This window comes from Hyla sarda, chromosome 1, assembly GCF_029499605.1.
Source record: "Hyla sarda isolate aHylSar1 chromosome 1, aHylSar1.hap1, whole genome shotgun sequence".
NCBI lineage: Eukaryota > Metazoa > Chordata > Amphibia > Anura > Hylidae > Hyla > Hyla sarda.
The window spans coordinates 236765164-236784367 of NC_079189.1; the positions used below are offsets into that span (position 1 = coordinate 236765164).

Below are 19204 nucleotides of genomic sequence, written 5' to 3' on the forward strand. Positions count from 1 at the left end.
GGTGCCTTGCTGGATAAAATGGTGTTACCTTTCCTGTCATAGAGCAGCTGTGTTAATGAACCCCCTGCTAGGATTAGTCACACCTATACCCAGGCTGGATAGACATGTAGGCTCCATGGTGCCCTGATCAAAAGAGAATTAATTATTGTTGAAATGCTAAACTCACCGGTAAGGGTAATTGAATTTACAAGATGTACATACAAATGGACTTTTTACAGGACATATATCACAAATGACAACAATCACCCTTCAACATGGATATATTTTGCCATGGTATATTACAGTGTGTATAGCAAAACATGTGTTACTGCAATCCTTTTCTGTGAGAAATACTTAATTTTCTTGAAAAATTTCAGGGGTGCCAACATTTATGGCCATGACTGTAAGTGAACCTTGGGGACCCATGATCCTGTCAATAGTTGCCCTGGAAGCACTTTTGGTAGGTATTTACCACTGTATATCAGGAACAGCCCATAAGCCCTGCCATTTTGGAAATTCTCTGACACAGTTGTCTTACCATTGCCCATTATTCCTCTTTTCCAATCATGAAGTTCAATAGCTGACTGCTCTATAACTTGCTATAGCTGTGTAAATCACACAAAGGCTGAGCTCAAATGCCTTTGCTTTTTGTCAAGGTCAAATAATTAAAAAAAGCTATTATAGCAGTAAGCCATGGAAAGTTACAGAAGCACTTGGAGCCCATGGGGATATTTTATTATAAACCATACATATATAAAAGTTGTTGCGCTTCTATGGTACACTTGTGAGCCATAAACACAATATCCAAGAACTACTGTATGACTTTACCTATGAATATAAATGCTGCACTATGGAATGGTGAATCCTTTATTAAAGGGTTACTCTGGTGGAAAACTTGTATTTTTTTTTATCAACTGGTGCCAGAAAGTTAAACAGATTTGTAAATTACTTCTATGAAAAAAATCTTAATCCTTCCAGTACTTATTAGCTGCTGAATACTACATAGAAAATACTTTTTTTTTTGGAACACAGAGCTCTCTGCTGAATCAGGAGCACAGTTTGCTGACATCTCTGTCCATTTTAAGAACTGTCCAGAGTAGGAGAAAATCCCCATAGCAAACATATGCTGCTCTGGACAGTTCCTAAAATGGACAGAGATGTCAGCAGAGAGCACTGTGCTCGTGATGTCAGCAGAGAGCTCTGTGTTCCAAAAAGAAAATTTCCTCTGTAGTATTCAGCAGCTACTAAGTACTGTAAGGATTAAGATTTTTTAATAAAAATAATTTACAAATCTGTTTAACTTTCTGGCACCAGTTGATTAAGAAAGATTTTTTTTCCCACCGGAGTACCCATTTAATAGGTGCTGTTCCAATAGCTTAGCGGCCACTGTTCTAATAAAAGCTTTTTGTTTAATTCATGTTTATCTTTGAGGCTTAGTTTACACATTGTGAAATGAAAACAAAAAATACTATAATAAAATCGTCAGTTTAAAAAAAAAAAAGTGTTCCATTTAAGTATTTTGAAAAGCGACCATTATTGCACACATTATATTAAAAAGTTCAGTTTTTCCTTGCTCAGCATTTTAGTGTCCCACAGAACCATCAAAACATGTCAAGAAGCTTGTATATTTAAAAAGTGGTTCAGTTGTACTTAGATATGTGTCTAAACATGTGTACATGCTTATATCTTTCAGGCTAAACAGCTTTGAAGAGCAATAGTATAACAACTATTTAAAAAAAACCACAGTGAAAATCATGGCTATAATACTTGCATACAAAGTAAAATACACAATGGCCCTCATATAAAGTGAAACAAAACATGTAATACATTTGTTAAATACATTTTATATTAATAGAATGATATAAAAAAGCATAAAAAAAGAAGGTTTCAGCAGCACTCTTGGTTGAAAAATTGAGGCTCTTAGTGCACTTTTTGATCAAAACGTATCCCTCATCCACCACCTGGAGGTGGCCTCTTGTCGGATGGGACCTTAACATGCTTAATCCACTCACCTCTGCTGGGCATATGGCCTCTGACTGGGTGACATGCAGGATCCACTATCAATTTAAAAACCTCCTGTGAAACAGGGAGGGGTGCATGGCTAGAGAGGGTGCCAGTCCCCCTAACTTACATAGCAAAAACACAAAAAAGAAAAATAGCCAGCACTACTACCTAATACACGAATGCACCCTGCTGTGGCAAATACAAAGTTTACAAAAAAGAAGGTTGTAGCAGCACTCTTGGTCAAAAAATGGAGGCTCTCAGTGCACTTTTTGATCAAAACGTGTCCCCCATCCACCAGGCGGAAGTGGCCTCTAGTCGGATGGGACCCTAACATGTTTAATCCACTCACCTCTGCTGGGCATATGGCCCAGAGGCCACCTCCGTGTGGTGGATGGGGGACACGTTTTGATCAAAAAGTGCGCTAAGAGCCTTCATTTTTTTACCAAGGGTACTGCTGCAACCTTCTTTTTTTGTATAGTTTGTATTTGCCACAGCAGCATGCACCCATGTATTAGGTAGTAGTGCTGGCTATTTTTCTTTTTTGTGTTTTTGCTATAAAAAGCATAACAATTAAAAAAAAGTATAACATTTTCAAAAGCATTTTCTCTAGCTTCATAATTTTTTTTTAAATTAAGTAGTTATACATCAGAAAAATGCAGATGAGAGCTAGTTTCCATTGCTCATTTAGTAGCTAGGGACAGGGCCAGACTGGTCATTGGGCACTCATTTAGCAATAAGTGCCTATAGTTAAATGCAGCGTTCGGCTGTTTGGCCAGAAGAATGTTTCGCTCTGTCAAACATTATGTAGGAAGACACAAGAGGCTGAACATTTCTTCTTCTACATTCTGGCACAGATGAATGATGTCACCATGCGCTGAAGCACAGCTGCTGTGACTGATGCAAGTACAGTACTACCTAAATGGGGCTGCTACTACTACTACTACCTAAAGGGGGCTAGTACTACTACTACCTAAAGGGGCTGGTACTACTACTATCTAAAGAAGTTGCTACTAGTACTACCTAAATGGGGCTGCTGCTGCCGCTGCTACTACTTTCTTAGGGGGTTTGCTGCTACTACTGCCTAAAAGGGGCTGCTGCTACTACTGCCGAAAGGGGGCTGCTGCTACTACTAACTTAATGGGACTGCTACTACTCCTACCTAAAGGGGGCTGCTACTACTACTACCAAAAAGGGACTGCTACTACTTCTACCTAAGGGGCTGCTTCTCCTACTACCTAAAGTAGGCTGCATCTACTAATACCTAAGGGGATGCTGGAACTACATGTAGGGGGCTGCTATTATATACAGGGGGCAACTACTTACAGGGTGTAACCTATACTTATAGGGGGCTGCTACTACCTACAGGGGGTAACTATCTACAAGGGCAGCTATCTATGCAAGGACCTACCTACAGATGGCACCTACCTATGGAATGGGCGAAACCATGTGAAGGAACCTGTTTACCTACTGGAGAAACATATCTACTTAATAGAGGGTGGGGGGGACCAACCTACTCTTCCCCAACCCACTTATCTACTCACTCTACTGCTGTGTGGGACTCCAAGAGGGACGTTATTGCTGTTTGGGGCACTATAGGTGCTGGAAATTGCAGAGCCTAAAATGTTTGTCTGGCAGGTTTTGTGGAGACAAGCTGTAGCTGGAATAAATCATCATGACAGTCTGGGCTGGATGGGGAAGAAAAAGGAAAGTGAAAAAGGAGTAGACATCACCTGTGAGTCACCCAATGTAACTTCACTGTAATCCCTTATCTGTTCTGCAGAGCATGTGAAAAGCTGATATCTACTATATATGGTCACTGTATGTGTGAAATATTTCCTCCTTTCAAACTGATAGTTTTGGTAATCAGTATACAGGATTTGGTCAGTAAGAGTATGATGTTAATATGTATGGTGATAATATTCCTCCTTATATACTCGTGTTATTTGGTGACAATATGAATTATTTACATATGTTAATGTTTTTATACCCTATTATATCCAACTTATATGTCTCCATTTTGTGGCTCCGCCTTCAGATAGCCACACCCATAACTGAAATGATCTGCTTAATCTAAAATTCCTGTGCCTGTTATAAATACCTGCGGGGGTATCAAGTGATATTAGTTCTTATATAAGAGCACAAAATTCCCAATCAGAACTCTAGATGGCACCAACATTTATGGGAACTTGCACTTGTAAAAGGCTTTGTAGGGGAAACTAAAGGGATGAGTTAAATTGAGGGTGCACAGAAGACTGGATGGATTAAGATTCCAAATATTGGCAATTCTGTGTTATGCCACGTTCACATTGCGTAAAATGTGCCAAATGTCTGCACGGAAAACACGTGTGGACATTCTGCACATTTGAAGAATCTGGCAAGAGCTATGACTGCTCGGAAATGTGCCATCTCATAGACAGCAATGCATTTTTTAGGGAAATCCACAAAAAGAATATACATCTGCTGTGTAAATATCATTGTGAATAGTGCAACAGAATCCCATTGAAATCAATGGGACTCTGCTGCAGCAGAATCTCCATGCAGAAAATTCCTGTGGAACCCGCACAGACATTCTGCTGTGTGAACATACCTGTGGTCAGAAATTCAGAAGAGAATGATTTAGGGGTTGTGACAACTGTAAAATGAGTCACCAGTGCAGCCAGGCCATTGACAATACAAGTGGGATGTTTGGCTGCATACAGTAGCTATAGGTACAACCATTAGGAAGAGGGAGATTATGGGGGAGATTTATCAAAACCTGTCCAGAGGAAAAGTTGCTGAGTTGCCCATAGCAACCAATCAGATCGCTTCTTTCATTTTTCAGAGGCCTATTCAAAAGTAAAAGAAGCAATCTGATTGGTTGCTATGGGCAACTCAGCAACTTTTCCTCTGGACAGGATTTGATAAATCTCCCCCTATGAGACAATTGCATAGGGCTCTAGGTAGACCAGATCTGGAACACTGTTTTCAGTTCTAGAGATCTCACCTACAAAAATATTGTGATAAAATAGAACAGGCCCATATACAGGCTACAGAAATGGTGAAAGCATAAAACTTGTTGGGAAAGACTTAAAGAACTAAATCTGAACAGCCTAGAGGGAATATGGAAAGGAGGGGACATAGCCTTTAAAAAATATTTTTCTATGGAAAGAATAGCAGATTCACAGATATGGTTAGAAGAGTCTCTGTAAGTAAATGCAACTATTTCTCTGTTGCGCGCAAATCTCATAGGGGGAGATTTATCAAAACCTGTCCAGAAGTAGAGTTGATGACTTGCCCATAGGAACCAATCAGATCGCTTCTTTCATTTTTCTAAAGGCCTGTGAAAAATGAAAGAAGCAATCTGATTGATTGCTATGGGCAACTCAGCAACTTCCGTGTTCGAGGCTGCCCCCTCGTGACGTCACGCCCGCCCCCTTGTGACAGCGGTCACGCCCCCTTCCCATAGACTTTCGTTGAGGGGGCGGCCTCGAACACAGAAGCCCGCACACAGCGTTCGGAGTAATAAACTTCTGGACGCTGCGAGCAGAGCTCCGGAAGGCAGGGCAGTGGAGAACCCCTTTAAGAGAGGCACTTCAGAAGCCTAGGACCTATCTGAAACACCTTGCCACTAAAGGCTCTAGCTCAGGCAGTTAGTGCAGGACAAAATGAGAGCTAAATAAATTAACTGTACTGTAGCTATGGCTAGATAGCAGCTAGAATCTATGGAGCAAAATTGCACCTATATAAAGTGTATAAGGACAGTGGGAGGGATTTATCAAAACCTGTGCAAAGAAAAAGTTGCTGAGTTGCCCATAGCAACCAATAAGCTCACTTCTTTCATTTTTCAGAGGCCTCTGCAAAATGAAAGAAGCAATCTGATTGGTTGCTATGGGCAACTGGGTAAATTTTCCTCTGCACAGGTTTTGATAAATCTCCCCCAATGTGCTAATTGTCTAAAAAAAAAAAAGCCACAAAACAGCATCTAGTTTGTTTCATGATGCAGTTTTCGTGGTCTTTTCTGCAAAATCTTGTGTCTTAGTACATGTGTTTTAGTTGCACTTTTTTCCGTTGCATTTTTGTAAGTCATGTGATTCTTTGATCAAGTTTTTCTATTGAAAAATTTGAAAAGGCACAAAAAAACAAAGAAGGCAACATACATTTGTAAATGCTTTTTTTTAAGCAAGGACAAAAAAAAAACCTATGAAGGTCTATGGGAGAGCAACACCTCAAACTGGGTAACCAAAATGCCATAGCTACAGTATACTAGCTTTTGTAAAAACTGTTTGTCAATGAGCCAACATAGACAGGAAAAATTTCACAAAGTAAAACCCAGATTAGATATTATATTTCCCTATTGACTTACAGATAACATCTGGCTCCATGGTTTTTACATAGAAAAATACATTCTATGGTGGTTAACCTTTTTTGTATTCTAATAAAGTTTTTTTTTATGTGTCAAAACTATGTAAACTGTCCTTGCTACTAAGAGTTGAAGAAAAAATCCCTTCAAAATGTAAAACCACCAGGATAAACAGCAGATCAACAATGTTGTGCTTACCAAGGTGGTTGCGTAACAACAAACACAACAATGGGAATTGTGTAGGATTGAGTCAGATAGGGTGTGCAGCCTTCCTGTTCACAGTATAACAGATATCAGGAAACAGCACTTCAAGGGGGGAACACAGGATTCTTTCGGCACTAACCCAAATGACCACAGTGCATCGGTAAGAACAACTTCAATCAGACATCAAGCAACACATTTCATTGTGCATGGGCAGCTTTATCAGGCATCTGATGAAGCTGCCCATGCACAGTGAAATGCGTTGCATGATGTCTGATTAAAGTTGTTCTCACCTATCCACTGTGGTCCTTTGGGTTAGTGCCAAAAAAAATCCTGTGTTCCACCCTTGAAGTGCTGTTTCCTGATACTTGCTACTAAGAGAGAATATTTAAACTACACAACAGAAAACAGTACCACAATAAATGAAGAATAAATAACATTTCTTTATTGTCTATCAAGGAAATATGAAAACATGACAGTACAATTACAGGATCAACATTAAAATAGCAGATACAACGTGGTCAAACATATCAAAGTAACATACATACTGACAGATAAATAAATAAATAAATCTCAACATTTTAAAGTGCCTATTTTGCACATAGCCCTTAAGCATAACAGACCAGGGTCTACAAACCTAAGAGTAGGGTACCCAAAATCTAGTTTATTGCAACAATGTCTTTTCCATATGCAATATGATCTTCATACATGCATGTCAGCAATAACAGGAGTTTGTTAAACCCAGTGTATGACCAATTGTGACACACTGCTTTCTTCTCAGAAGTTGCAGCAATGATAGCCTGTCTCTTTGTTGTTACTAAAACCTTTGCTTGGACCTAGGTGGGTGGGGTGGGGGGGTGGGGTCATGAGATAGCTCACCTTGTGGCAGGGGATGGGCCTTGTTATATGCTGTCCATAATGAGACACATCCACATGGTAAAAGGCACGCTATCTAGTGCCTCCCCCCCCCCCCATCCCATTGGATGGGTAGAATCATGTCCTGGTAGGACCAGAGCAGGTCAGCAGTTTACATCCAATCAGCTCTCACCTAGAGCATCTTAAGTTCAACAAAGTTTACCAAAAAAAGGCACATACATTTACTTTTAAAAATGACAGTACCTTGAACCTTGTCATTATAAATAGCTAAGCAAGTACTATAACATTATAATGGCAGCCTTAACCCTATCCATATTTTATATAACTGCTTGTTAAATGTTTTACATTTACCGAAGATAATGGCATTGTATGAATTAATTATAATTATATTACAGATGTAAAAAAATGTTTATTTTGAAATTACTGCAAATACTGCTTTCGTATTTTTATTACAGACAGTGAAATAGTATTAAAGACAATGCTCTGTGAGCTAAAGACTGGAAATAGATTTGTGGCAGGCCCTGTTTACATCTGACTCAGATTGGGTCTTAATGGCGTCCTCCACCCCTAGACATCTTATCCCCTATCAAAATCATAGGGCAGCACCCCAGACATCCGGTGCACAGAGCGAAATTCGCTCCGTGCTGGATGACTGCCGATGCAGGACAGAGGCTTGTGATGTCATGGCCCCACGCCCCCTCAATGGAAGTCTGTGGGAAGGGTGTGACGTCTGTCACAACCCTCTCATAGACTTGCATTGAGGGGGCCTGGCTATGAAGTCAGAAGCGTGGCCTTGATGTCACAAGCCTTCTGCGCTACTCTAAACAAATGCCGGGTGCAGCAGGGAGATCGCGGGGGTCCCCAGTGGCGGGACCCCAAGATCAGGCATCTTATACCCTATCCTAACAGAGCCTCTGTTACAAATTCTGGCAAAAATCCCTGACAAAACAGCTCAGCAGACAGTGCTATTTGGTCCAGTAAAATAATGGACACCATACTGGAAATACACATTATTGTCAGTGAAGTCTTCTAGGTACACAGAGGCCTAGTATAGTCATGTTTGTTGTTCTACCACCTTGATAGAGCAAGGAAATTGAAATCCTTGGCTTGAGATGTGAATGGGGCCTGACTGCTGCTGATGTGTTTAGCTCAAAGAGCATTGCCTATATTGGATACAATTGGATCTGCTTCTTACATTAGAGCAGGAACCGGTATGTAGGTGTTTGCTGCATGTAAAATGAAGAACTTTCCTTTACTGTCAGCAAATAGACATCTTTTGAAGGGTTTGAAACACATATTTAGTCATATAACTTTACATTTATACAGCGATTATGCTTATTTACATAAAACCAGAAACCCCCTTTAGTACTTTATTTATAGTTTGCCAAGTATATATTAAGCGTACTACCATATAACAAAAGGTAAATGAACTTTGAAACTTTGTACTGTTCAAAAGGTTTACTAGACGGGCGAAACCCTCTAGGCAGGATGGTAAACATTATTATTTTCTGAGCAGCAGTAAGAAGTTAATCCATATATACAACAGACTGAATCTACCTCTATGCAGCAATACAGACATTTAGAAGCCCTTTTAATTTAATGTACCATCACATAAACTGATGGCTGTTTTTATATAGTGGTAAGGGAGAACATTGGAGCAAGCAAAAAATCCAAAAACTTATGTATTTTGTCCATAGCAACCAATCACAGCTCATGCTTCATTTTACCAGAGCTTGATAAGATAGGAAAGCTGAGCTGTGTTAGTTACTATGAGAAAACAACCTCTACTTTGTTTTGGACAGATTTATCTTGGTCATTTCCCAAAGAAATTCCCAATTTCTGTCTGTTGTATGAGAACTGAATGTGTTAGCCAAAGTTATCGACAATTTAGAACTATCCAGCACTCTAGTCTCTAAAAGTTCCAAATCTTAGTGGATCAAATGCTGGATCCTTCTAAATTGCGAATGTTTCTTTCCTCGTTCTGCTGCAGATGTGGAGATACAGCCAATATACTGCATTGAATATAGCAGTGAACACATTTGTTTGTTCATTTTTCCTGGACTTTAAAGAGAGTACATGTAAATGTATCCTACCCATTACTTACCATGAAACCAAGGTGCCATGCAGGTTCCAGAGCTGTCTAAACCTGCCCCTAGAGGAAGCTGTTCTTCTTTAAACCATTTGATTATATTCTCATGAGTGCTGCTGGAGTTTAGTCTTCTTATACCCTGTCTCCTTTCTGATCTAGCATAAAATAAAATAAAACCAATACGTTGCATAATTTAATAATTGCCAGAATGATCTACGGAGTGACCACTGTCATTTTAAAACCACTTTCCTATCATACAAAAATAATGATACAAATGGTACAATTGTATAATACTAACTATGTTCGCTTTTATGATTTTATGTATTGATCCTTATAGTAAAAAAAAAAGTTGTTATCTACTCTGGTACTAATTCTGAATTATGCCCTGTATAGTGTAGTTAAACAAGCTAGGTGTCTGGACTCTGCTTTGCTGTATCCATGCCTGAACCGAACCTGTTTCCTGACTTTTACCTCTGCCTAAACCTGTTCTACCTCATTGAGCTTGTGCGCCTGACCTGGACTGTTGACCGCGCCTGTGCTTGCACCACCTGGCTGCATCTGAGCTTCTCAGAGCTTCCCATTTCCTACTATTCCTTATCATTTATCTCACTTTCTCACTCAAGAGAGAAAAGAAAAATATCTCAGAGTGCTATGCATGTTTCTGAGTCCTTTCTACCCTCTCCTCTCTCCTCTCAGAGTTAGAGATAGCTGCAGGGCTGGGGAGAGAGTTGTACTCAGCAGACACAGTGTGGACAGTGGGGGAGCATACATGGAAGACAGCTCACACAGGTTGTAGACACAGAGGTACAGACTTAGGGCAGTTTGTAGAGGACAAACCATGTGGGCTATGTACAAGTATAGAGAGAAAGCAGAGCATGTACAGCAAGCTCTAAAATCCTGAACACACAGACCTCACATCCTGCACATATAACAGGGAGGACATAGCCACATGAGACAAATATGAAACATTTTTAACTCAAGATAATCAATACAATATGTATTTTCAGGACTACAGGACACACCCAGATTTCAGAAAACAGAAATTGAGAAAAATATTTCCTATTTATTAAAATATCTTTGGTAGTCTAAGGAAGTGGAAGGATTAATGGCAGAGGTCACAGTGCACGGGGACAGAATACATTGGCAGTTGTGCAGAATTGCTCCCCTCTATTTATGTGAGTATGAGTAGCACCCAGTATGAGGAGCACCCAGTAGTGTTATTTCAAAAATTGCTACTGGGGCAAACAATGCATTTTCCCAATTATTATAATGGTTTATAAGTGTGTAGGCTGGTTCCAGTAGGGCTTGATCAATAAAGACAAAGGGTATTTAACCTTTATCCACATAAACTGGCTGGTTATTAAAGTGCATCTGTAATGCTTTATTTCCATAAAAAAAAATGTAAACCATCACAGGATGACAGAGAGACATGGCCCGGTGTCCACTAAGCAGCAGGGTGGCAAAGCCTCTCTACGCTGACGTCACACTGGTGATTGACACATAGGGTTTGCAGATTCCCCACATGTTCAGCATAATACACATTCATGGCGGGACAACTATACCGGGCAGCCACAAGCAGTAATGTTTCCACGGTTTATTAAGTGTTTATAACCTGACAGATGCACTTTAAGATCAAGAAGATTTTTTACAGAGAATCTTTAAAGTGGTATTCCGGGCAAAAACATCTTATCCCCTTTCGAAAGGATAGGGGATAAGATGTCTGATCGTGGGGGGCTCGCCGCTGGGACCCCCCGCGATTTCCCTGCAGCAGCCTGCATTCTATTCGTAGCTGCGTCTGCAGTTTCGGAAACTGCCAGGCTTCTGAGACGGGGACGTGACATCATGCCACGCCCCCTCCATTCATGTCTATGGGAGGGGGTGTTATGCCCGTTATACCCCATCCCAGAGAAATTAATGGAGGGGGCGTGGTGTCACGTCCCAGTCTCGGAAGCCTGCGGTTTCCGAAACTGCAGACACAGCTACGCATAGAATGCGGGCTGCAGGGAGATCGCGGGGGGTCCTAGCAGTGGGCCCCCTGTGACCAGACATCTTATCCCCTATCCTTTTGAGATGTTTTTGCCCGGAATACCCCTTTAAGACTCAAGAACATCTGTGTACATAAGGTATGAAATTCATAACAGATAGAGGTATATGTAAATATTTCTACCTGCATATTCCAGAGTTGTTATTCACTGTTGAAAATTGTTTTGGCTTTGGTGGTAGAGGGGGTCGTTTCATTTCTCCCCCAAAATTTTTGGCTCTTTCTGCCACAGAACCTCTTTCAATGGCCTGCATTGACAATCTCTTGTAGTCATCTCGAGCCTGCTTAGCCATAGATCGCCGTCTCTCATCAGCTGCCTTTGACTTTTTCACTACAAAAAAAAAAAAAAACACACTGGCATTTACTGTGCTGTCACATTGCTATCACTGGTATATTTTATGAGAAAAAATAATTAGACATAATTCTGTATTTTTGGGGGGATTACATGCACTGTCTGTGTAGCTGAGTAACGTTGCATAAGATAGTCTACAATTCACTAAGAATAAAATGCATGCTTGCTTATTTCACGCATCATATTTACATTACCATGACTACAGACATTTATTGATTTTATTTCTAGTTTTCTCTATTATAAGATGTTATCAGGAGAGCATAGAAGAAAATGAACCTGCTGTGTGGAATTTCAGCTATGTCCAGAATTAATTCACAACACACATGGCTGGCATTGACAGCAGTCATGCTGGTGGAATAAGTTGTCCTTTGGTTATTAATAGAAACAGAAAGAATGTCTATTTACCTACTGTTCTGATTATTTCAGGAAATAATTGTAAAAAGGCTTGTAGTCAAAGAGTAAAGCATGCTACTGCCATGCACTTCACCAGGATGTATCCCATGAGCGGTGATGGTCTCAGAATGTCCCTGCAACATGTTCAAAGTTTTGTATAATGATCGTAACGCCTTCTCACTGTTAGGCTATGTTCACACAGTGGATGGTTCGCACGGAAAATTGCAATGCGGACATTCCGTCAGCGTCAGAACATGCTTTTGCCAGGACAGCTTGGAAATGCGCTGTCTCATGGACAGCAATACATTTCCTTGCAGAACCTGCAAAAACATTGAACATGTTCCATGTTTTTGCAGATGCCAGATTCAGGATTTCCACAGCAGATGTTGTTGCTGGGGAAATTCTGCAATGTGAACTGAGCAGCAAAATCCCATTGCTGCAGAATGTCTTTGTGGAAGATTCATGCAGAATTGTGCATGGACATTCTTCTGTGTGAACCTGGCTTTAAAGATAGCAGCAGGGAGGGAGAGTGATTACACACTGGACGGGTAGGGGAGGGCATTAAAGGACAGCTCACACGGGCTCAAAAAAGAGCAGAGTGCACAAAGGTAGTTTTGCACTGGAGATTTCTATAGGCTGTGTACAGGTAGAGAGGGAAAAAAGCTTACACTCTAAGCTGCAAAGGCTGTAGAAGAGAACCTAAGCTAATTTTCTCCATCAAAGAAGAAAATGTTTTTAGCACCTTAAGTTCAGTGTTCTGATATTAGTTTAAGCTGCTTTTAGGCATTGCCTTATTTAAAGCTCATGCTGGCCTAGGCACTCAGAATATATGCACACCATTAGTGTTGATTCCACAACCATCAGAATATTTTCATGCAGATTTGTCCAAATATGCAGCAAATCTTGTAAGGATCGCACCTGGCCAGGTTTCTAGTGCTGTGCTCTTGTCACTTGGACGCAGGGCCAATCGGCTCTGGCCTTAGGGATTGCACCCTCCTGAGCTGATCTTTCTAAGGCTTTAGTCTGCTTCTGCCTATTGCTTGTGATTACAGCACCTACCTGTGTCTCTTGCTTTCTGTTTGCTTTTGCCTCATACATTTCTTTGACCTCCTGCCTGTTTATTGACCATTCTTTTGTCTGCCGTTTTGTGCCTTGTTGTCCATCTGGTCTCACCCTTGTTTGCATTTGACTTCCCATTCACTTAGTGTTTTGGTACTGTGTAAATTTCTGGTTTTGACTCTGGCTTGTTTGACTTCTGACCTGTTTCCCTGGCTTTCACTGTTTTGTTTGTTACTTTGACTTGTGATACCCCTGCACTTTAGTCTAGTGCAGGGAACATCGCCCAGTTGAGACTCCGCTACCTAGGGTAGATTTACAAGTAGGCAGGCACAGTGGTCTGGGTGAAAGCAAGGCCTCACTATTCCCTGCCCAATGTGACTGTGGAGATTATCTGTAGTTATTGGCATATACTTTTATCCATTGATACCTACAGTATATACCCCAAAGAAGCAAGATCATCATTTATCTTTCATACAGTTAAACATTCACAAATCAATTTTTATAGAATAATAAGAAATCATACAGGTTTCTTGCCATTCAGAGTCTTCCTTTTCAAGTTTTTGCTTGACCTCTTGAGCTTCTTTCCAATTCATGTAAATTTCTTGAGTCCTTTCTTCTAATTTCTGAATTTCTTTTTCTTGAGTCTTCAGTACAACAGATTCTTGCTGAGGAGTCATTAAGGGATAGATTAAATACAGATGTAAATGTGCATAATAAATGTGTAAACTAGTGTACAAAGATTTCAAAGATTTTACAAAGTGCATAAAAACGATCTATTTAATACCCAGCTGCTCATTTTTAGTAAATAGTATAAAATAGATAAAATAATTATACAATCAACCATCAATAAAGTCATTACAATGACCCACACTGTTCATAAAAGTCTATGTAGAGTACTGCAGAGCAGAGAGCTGTCCAGTGAGAAGGCCGGGACGGTGTAATACCATCCCTGTCTTCCAGAACGCTGTATATACAGCACTCCATGAGTGCTGTGTATGAAGATAGCAGGAAGCAATAAGGCTTTCTGCTTTCCTGCCAGGCAATCATGTGATACTTGCAATGAGCTGCTAGGTCTCAGCAGACCTAGATCATCTATGCAGAGAGTGTCCCCTGTAACTGAAGGTAATTTATTATAAAAAGGAAATCAGCAATCATATGTCTTTTATGACCTCTGGGGGCATGAAACTACCCCCCCCCCCCTCCCGCTCAGACTGCATTTCCTGATTTTGGACTTCTGCTAGGTCAGCAGGAGTCCAAAGTCTGTGCAAAGGATGGGGGGAAATGTGCTCTGGACAAGTAGGGAGGCACCTAGTGGCAGCTTTTTAAAATACAAATAAAACATAGAAAACTTCATTGTTTTTTTAAACAGTACATGAGAAGGATTTTTTATTTACCATTAGGAGTGCAAAAGCAAACATTAGTTTTAATGAGAGTGCCTATTTAATGCATCCCTGCTCTGCCATCGTTTGCCATGCTTTGCCATCAGACAGTTGAAATGTAAAAATGTCATGAATGACAACTGGTCTTTATGTAAAACTCTGTGGCTTTGCATTTCTTATGATCACTGTGTTCCTGCAGTTGCATGATAGAGTCCAGAAATCAGTCATAAATACTTTTTTTTTCTTAGCAGCAATAAAACAAAAATTAGAGCTTTCCATTGCCAAGAAGAACAACTGTTTGCTTGATGGAAATAAGGTTACTAACAATACAGATGTAAATAAACTACTATATTAGACTCAGAAAGGAGTTAGGAAATACACATACATTTTTATATATACTGTATTTTTATATAGCTAATTGTGATTCTATAACAATTGCCATTCTTTCAGTGCATTTAACTACAACACTAATAATTGTTGACTTCAGATGTGTGTATGTATGTGTACATGCATGTTTTGTGTGGATGTTTATGTTTACCTTTTTAACAGTCATACTTGTTTGACCAGTTTTTACAAGACGACAAAAGCAGCAGTGCACAAAAAACAATAAATCTCAGGTGTTGCTAAAATTTGTTTTATGAAATTTGAATATGAAATTAGACTGCCTGAAACAGATATAACAAAACAAAGTATCAGCTATCACTAAAAATTAAAAACGATGCTCCATCTTTATAGGGGATCATGCTGAGGACCAGACTTCTGTATCTTCAATGGGAGCTGCTTAAATACGTTCTACAGGGTTGTTAATCAATCATGGTGCCCGGCTCAAGTGGGAAAAAGCCCACACATCGCGCGAAGCTCGACTTATCATTTACACTCTTGAATCGGCACACAAATGCTCACTCTCCCAATCAGTTTTTAGGACCTACAATTAGCTAGACTACATGTGAAACATCAGCTGAATACCATTCTTCCTTTCTTGTCCATGCTGACCAAGTGGAGTTTGTGCCTGTCAGGTAACCCAGGTATAACACTATAAAGACCTTGGGCATCATGCATCATGCTTAATCCAACCAGATTCCAATTGTGATCCTTTCCCTTTATAACAAAATGACTTTCAATCAGATCTCCTGGTCCTCCTTTTACAAACCCTACAGTATGTTGGTCTTGGCCTGTCCCTCACCTCAAAAATCTTGGCCCTTTATTGAGCCCCTGTTGCCTAGTTAAAGATAAATGGATCCCTGTTGGACTCTTTCACTAGTCATAACATGGCAGGGTAGCCCTCTATCTCTGCTTATGTATGTACTGGTGATGGAGCATTTATTGCCACTATTAGAGCAGATCCCGCTGTCTGCTGTGTGGTTCTCAGTGATCAGGAATATAAGAAATCCTTATCCAGACTACTCCTCTAGGCAGCTGAAACCAACATTCCTAGTTGTTGGAAATCCCCTGATCCCTCCACCCTGGAGGAATGGTTTTATTGAGGTCACACATATTCAGCATTTGGAGGACTTGCTCTCAGTTTCCTCTAGTGTTGTGGACCATTACAGTGCCACCTGGAGCCCTTGGCTGGACTTTTGATTTTCCCAAAGTTACAGGACACTGACATGACCTGTTCATTCCCTGGGCTAGTGTGGTTTGTAACCCCTTTTCAGGGACTTTTTATGGCCTGCCATGGCCTGATCGATGCCTGCCTGATGTGCTTTCTTTGTAGGCTTTATGATGCAGATTCTGATTATCCTTTGTTTTTCTCCTGGATTTTTCTTCTTTTCATTCATTTAATTTTCTTTCTTTAAAAGTATTTTCTCTACATTTGGCTAGTATATTGTATATTGCTGTGATTTTTGTGTAACACCCCAGTTTTTGCCCGTCCTGTCTTGTCATGAAACTTTTATCAAATTTGTTAAAGAGTACCTGTCATCAAACCATATTTTATAAACTAACTCAGATTATATTCCCTAACTATTAACCCCTCCTGCCCTTAAATTTTTTCCCCCCAAGCTTTAAAAAGCTCTGTATCTTACCTTTCCAGTGTCTCACATTGTGTGAGCTCCAGGCAGGAGAAAGTGGGCATCTCCCAGCAGGTGCAACGTTACTGAAGCCTGAGAGAGCTGTGCCTTGCCAAGCCCTGCATGCACTTCCTGAGTTTGGTCTCCTGCCAGGCTGGGAGGAGACCAAACTAACTGTTTGACTTGCGCAGGGAACCGAACAGAGCCACCTAGTGGCCATTTTTTCAATCACATTAAAAACATATAAAGGTTGAGAATTTTAACAGAAAGTAAAAAGCAAAGTGTCTTACAATTACATAAGAAACAATATATTAAAAGTTTAGTTTGGTGACAGGTACTCTTTAAGATACATAATTCTAACATAGGCTCTTATGTATAAACTAGCTAGTCTACTAAAAAGTATATATCAAAGGAAATACAACAATTACACCTGTTGATGTTGCCAGTTTTTGTTTTTTTCCCCTGAATCTGGCATTGCTATTCTTTAGTAATGCAGAAATAAATAGGCCTGCAAATTATACATGCATAAAATGTTTCCTTTTAAGTGTATTAAACAAAAGGTGAGGTAACCCCTGTGAGAAATACTATACTATAGAAATACTTACCTGGTGTTAACCACTATAAAATTTTCAAGCTATCTCAGGAATATGTGGTAATGTTAGATTGTTGCTGGTCCAACTGATGGACCTGTTTAGAGATGAGCGAACTTACAGTAAATTTGATTAGTCACAAACTTCTCGGCTCGGTAGTTGATGACTTTTCCTGCATAAATTAGTTCAGCTTTCAGGTGCTCCGATGGGCTGGAAAAGGTGGATACAGTCCTTGGAGACTCTTTCCTAGGAATGTATCCACCTTTTCCAGCCCACCGGAGCACCTAAAGGCTGAACTAATTCATGCAGGAAAAGTCATCAACTGCCGAGCCGAGAAGTTCGTGACGAATCGAATTTACTGTAAGTTCGCTCATCTCTAGACCTGTTTATAAACCTCTCCTGACAGGTTTATGGAAGATACAGAAATGACCAATCTGGAAAGCTTGGCTGTCATATGCTTGGCAATCACTAATTTTGCCAGTTTAAGAAATCCCTAGTAACAGGTTCCCACAGTCTAGTGGATTTTGAGGGTCCTAGTAGTTTGGCCCTTCCAATCTAACATTTATCATCTATCCCAAGCATAGCTTGTTATTAATAGCATTGGAAAATGTATTTAGAATGTATTTGAACTCATACAACGTAACAACCAATCATAGGGCTCTACAGCAAAGCCTGTTAGGGGGCCCCACTCCACCATGATCATGTTCAGCAGGTTAAGAAAAGCTTATATAGTAATTGGTTTTACTAATTCACAGGGCTAATGTACGCAGCGATATCACTGCACAGGACAGGCGTAATGCATACAGTACAGTGATAATGGAGTCAGTGATGTAATAATCATGGGATAATATGCACAGTGATGTCAAAGAATAAGGATAGAAGCGCAGATTTATCAGACTGTGTGAGAGAAAAACTGTGATTTTTCCCATAACAACCATTTACAGCTCAGCTTTCCTATACAAGCTTTGGTAAAGTGAAAGCTGAGCTGTGATTGGCTGCTGTGTGAAAATCCCAGTTTTTCTCTCACACAAAACTAGAAAAAGTGATGTCACGGTACAGGGATACTGTAATCACAACACTGAAATAATGTAAAAAGTAAAAGTGACTGCACTTTATCTCTGAGTGTACATGGGCCCTCTTTGTTGTTGGGCCCATGGCATCTTCCTATGCCTGCTACAAATTAAAAAATTTTTGTATATTTGTTAATGTACTGCAAGTTTTAAGTTCACATTTAGCATATAGCAAAGTATATTCAACATATACAAATCATTAATGTTGGATTAGAAATGGTGTGCTTAATCTAGACAGTGTCAAAGAACTACAAGTGACATGCGTTCCCCTAACACAACATAATAAATATGGAAAATACTAAAATGAAATAAATTGGTACTCCAGGACCCTCATACGGTGATAAATATTAAAACACATTTATTTAATCTATGTAGAAATAAAAGATTGACATGTAAAAGATAAGATCACATAAAATATTATCTCCTATCATTTTTACCTAACCTCATTATATCAAGTGACCAGCCGTTTTAATTGTATTTTATTTGATCTTATCTTTTACATATTAATATTTTATTTCCAAATGGATTTAATACATGTGTTATTATATTCACCATATCACTTATGAATTATTGTCCTAAAAGAATCTAAAAGAATCCATTTTAGTATGTTCTGTATACAAATTAATGTTATTGCTTTTTCACCGTTTGAATAACTTCTTGATATTTTAACAAGACCTTCTTTAGGTTTCTTGTGCAAAGAAGAGACGTTTCTTGATCCAGCACCCATTAAATGTTTAAAATCCATGGACAAGTTTCTAGCACAGCATGCTCTTGATCACAGATACACATAACCAGACAACCTCAAATCGAACCCATGGGAGGG

General features: G+C 39.8%; 1 protein-coding gene across 4 annotated transcripts in view; it reads right to left on the minus strand.

Annotated features, from left to right (window-relative positions):
- SH2D4A (SH2 domain containing 4A) overlaps positions 1-19204 on the minus strand; it is a 120973-nt gene that overhangs the window by 45178 nt on the left and 56591 nt on the right. For all 4 annotated transcript variants that reach the window (XM_056569228.1, XM_056569219.1, XM_056569225.1 and 1 more), the window contains 3 exons: positions 13857-13998; positions 11656-11860; positions 9504-9643 (listed from right to left, as the gene is read on the minus strand). In XM_056569228.1, the coding sequence (XP_056425203.1) occupies positions 9504-9643; positions 11656-11860; positions 13857-13998 (487 nt within the window). The remainder of the gene's footprint in view (positions 1-9503; positions 9644-11655; positions 11861-13856; positions 13999-19204) is intronic.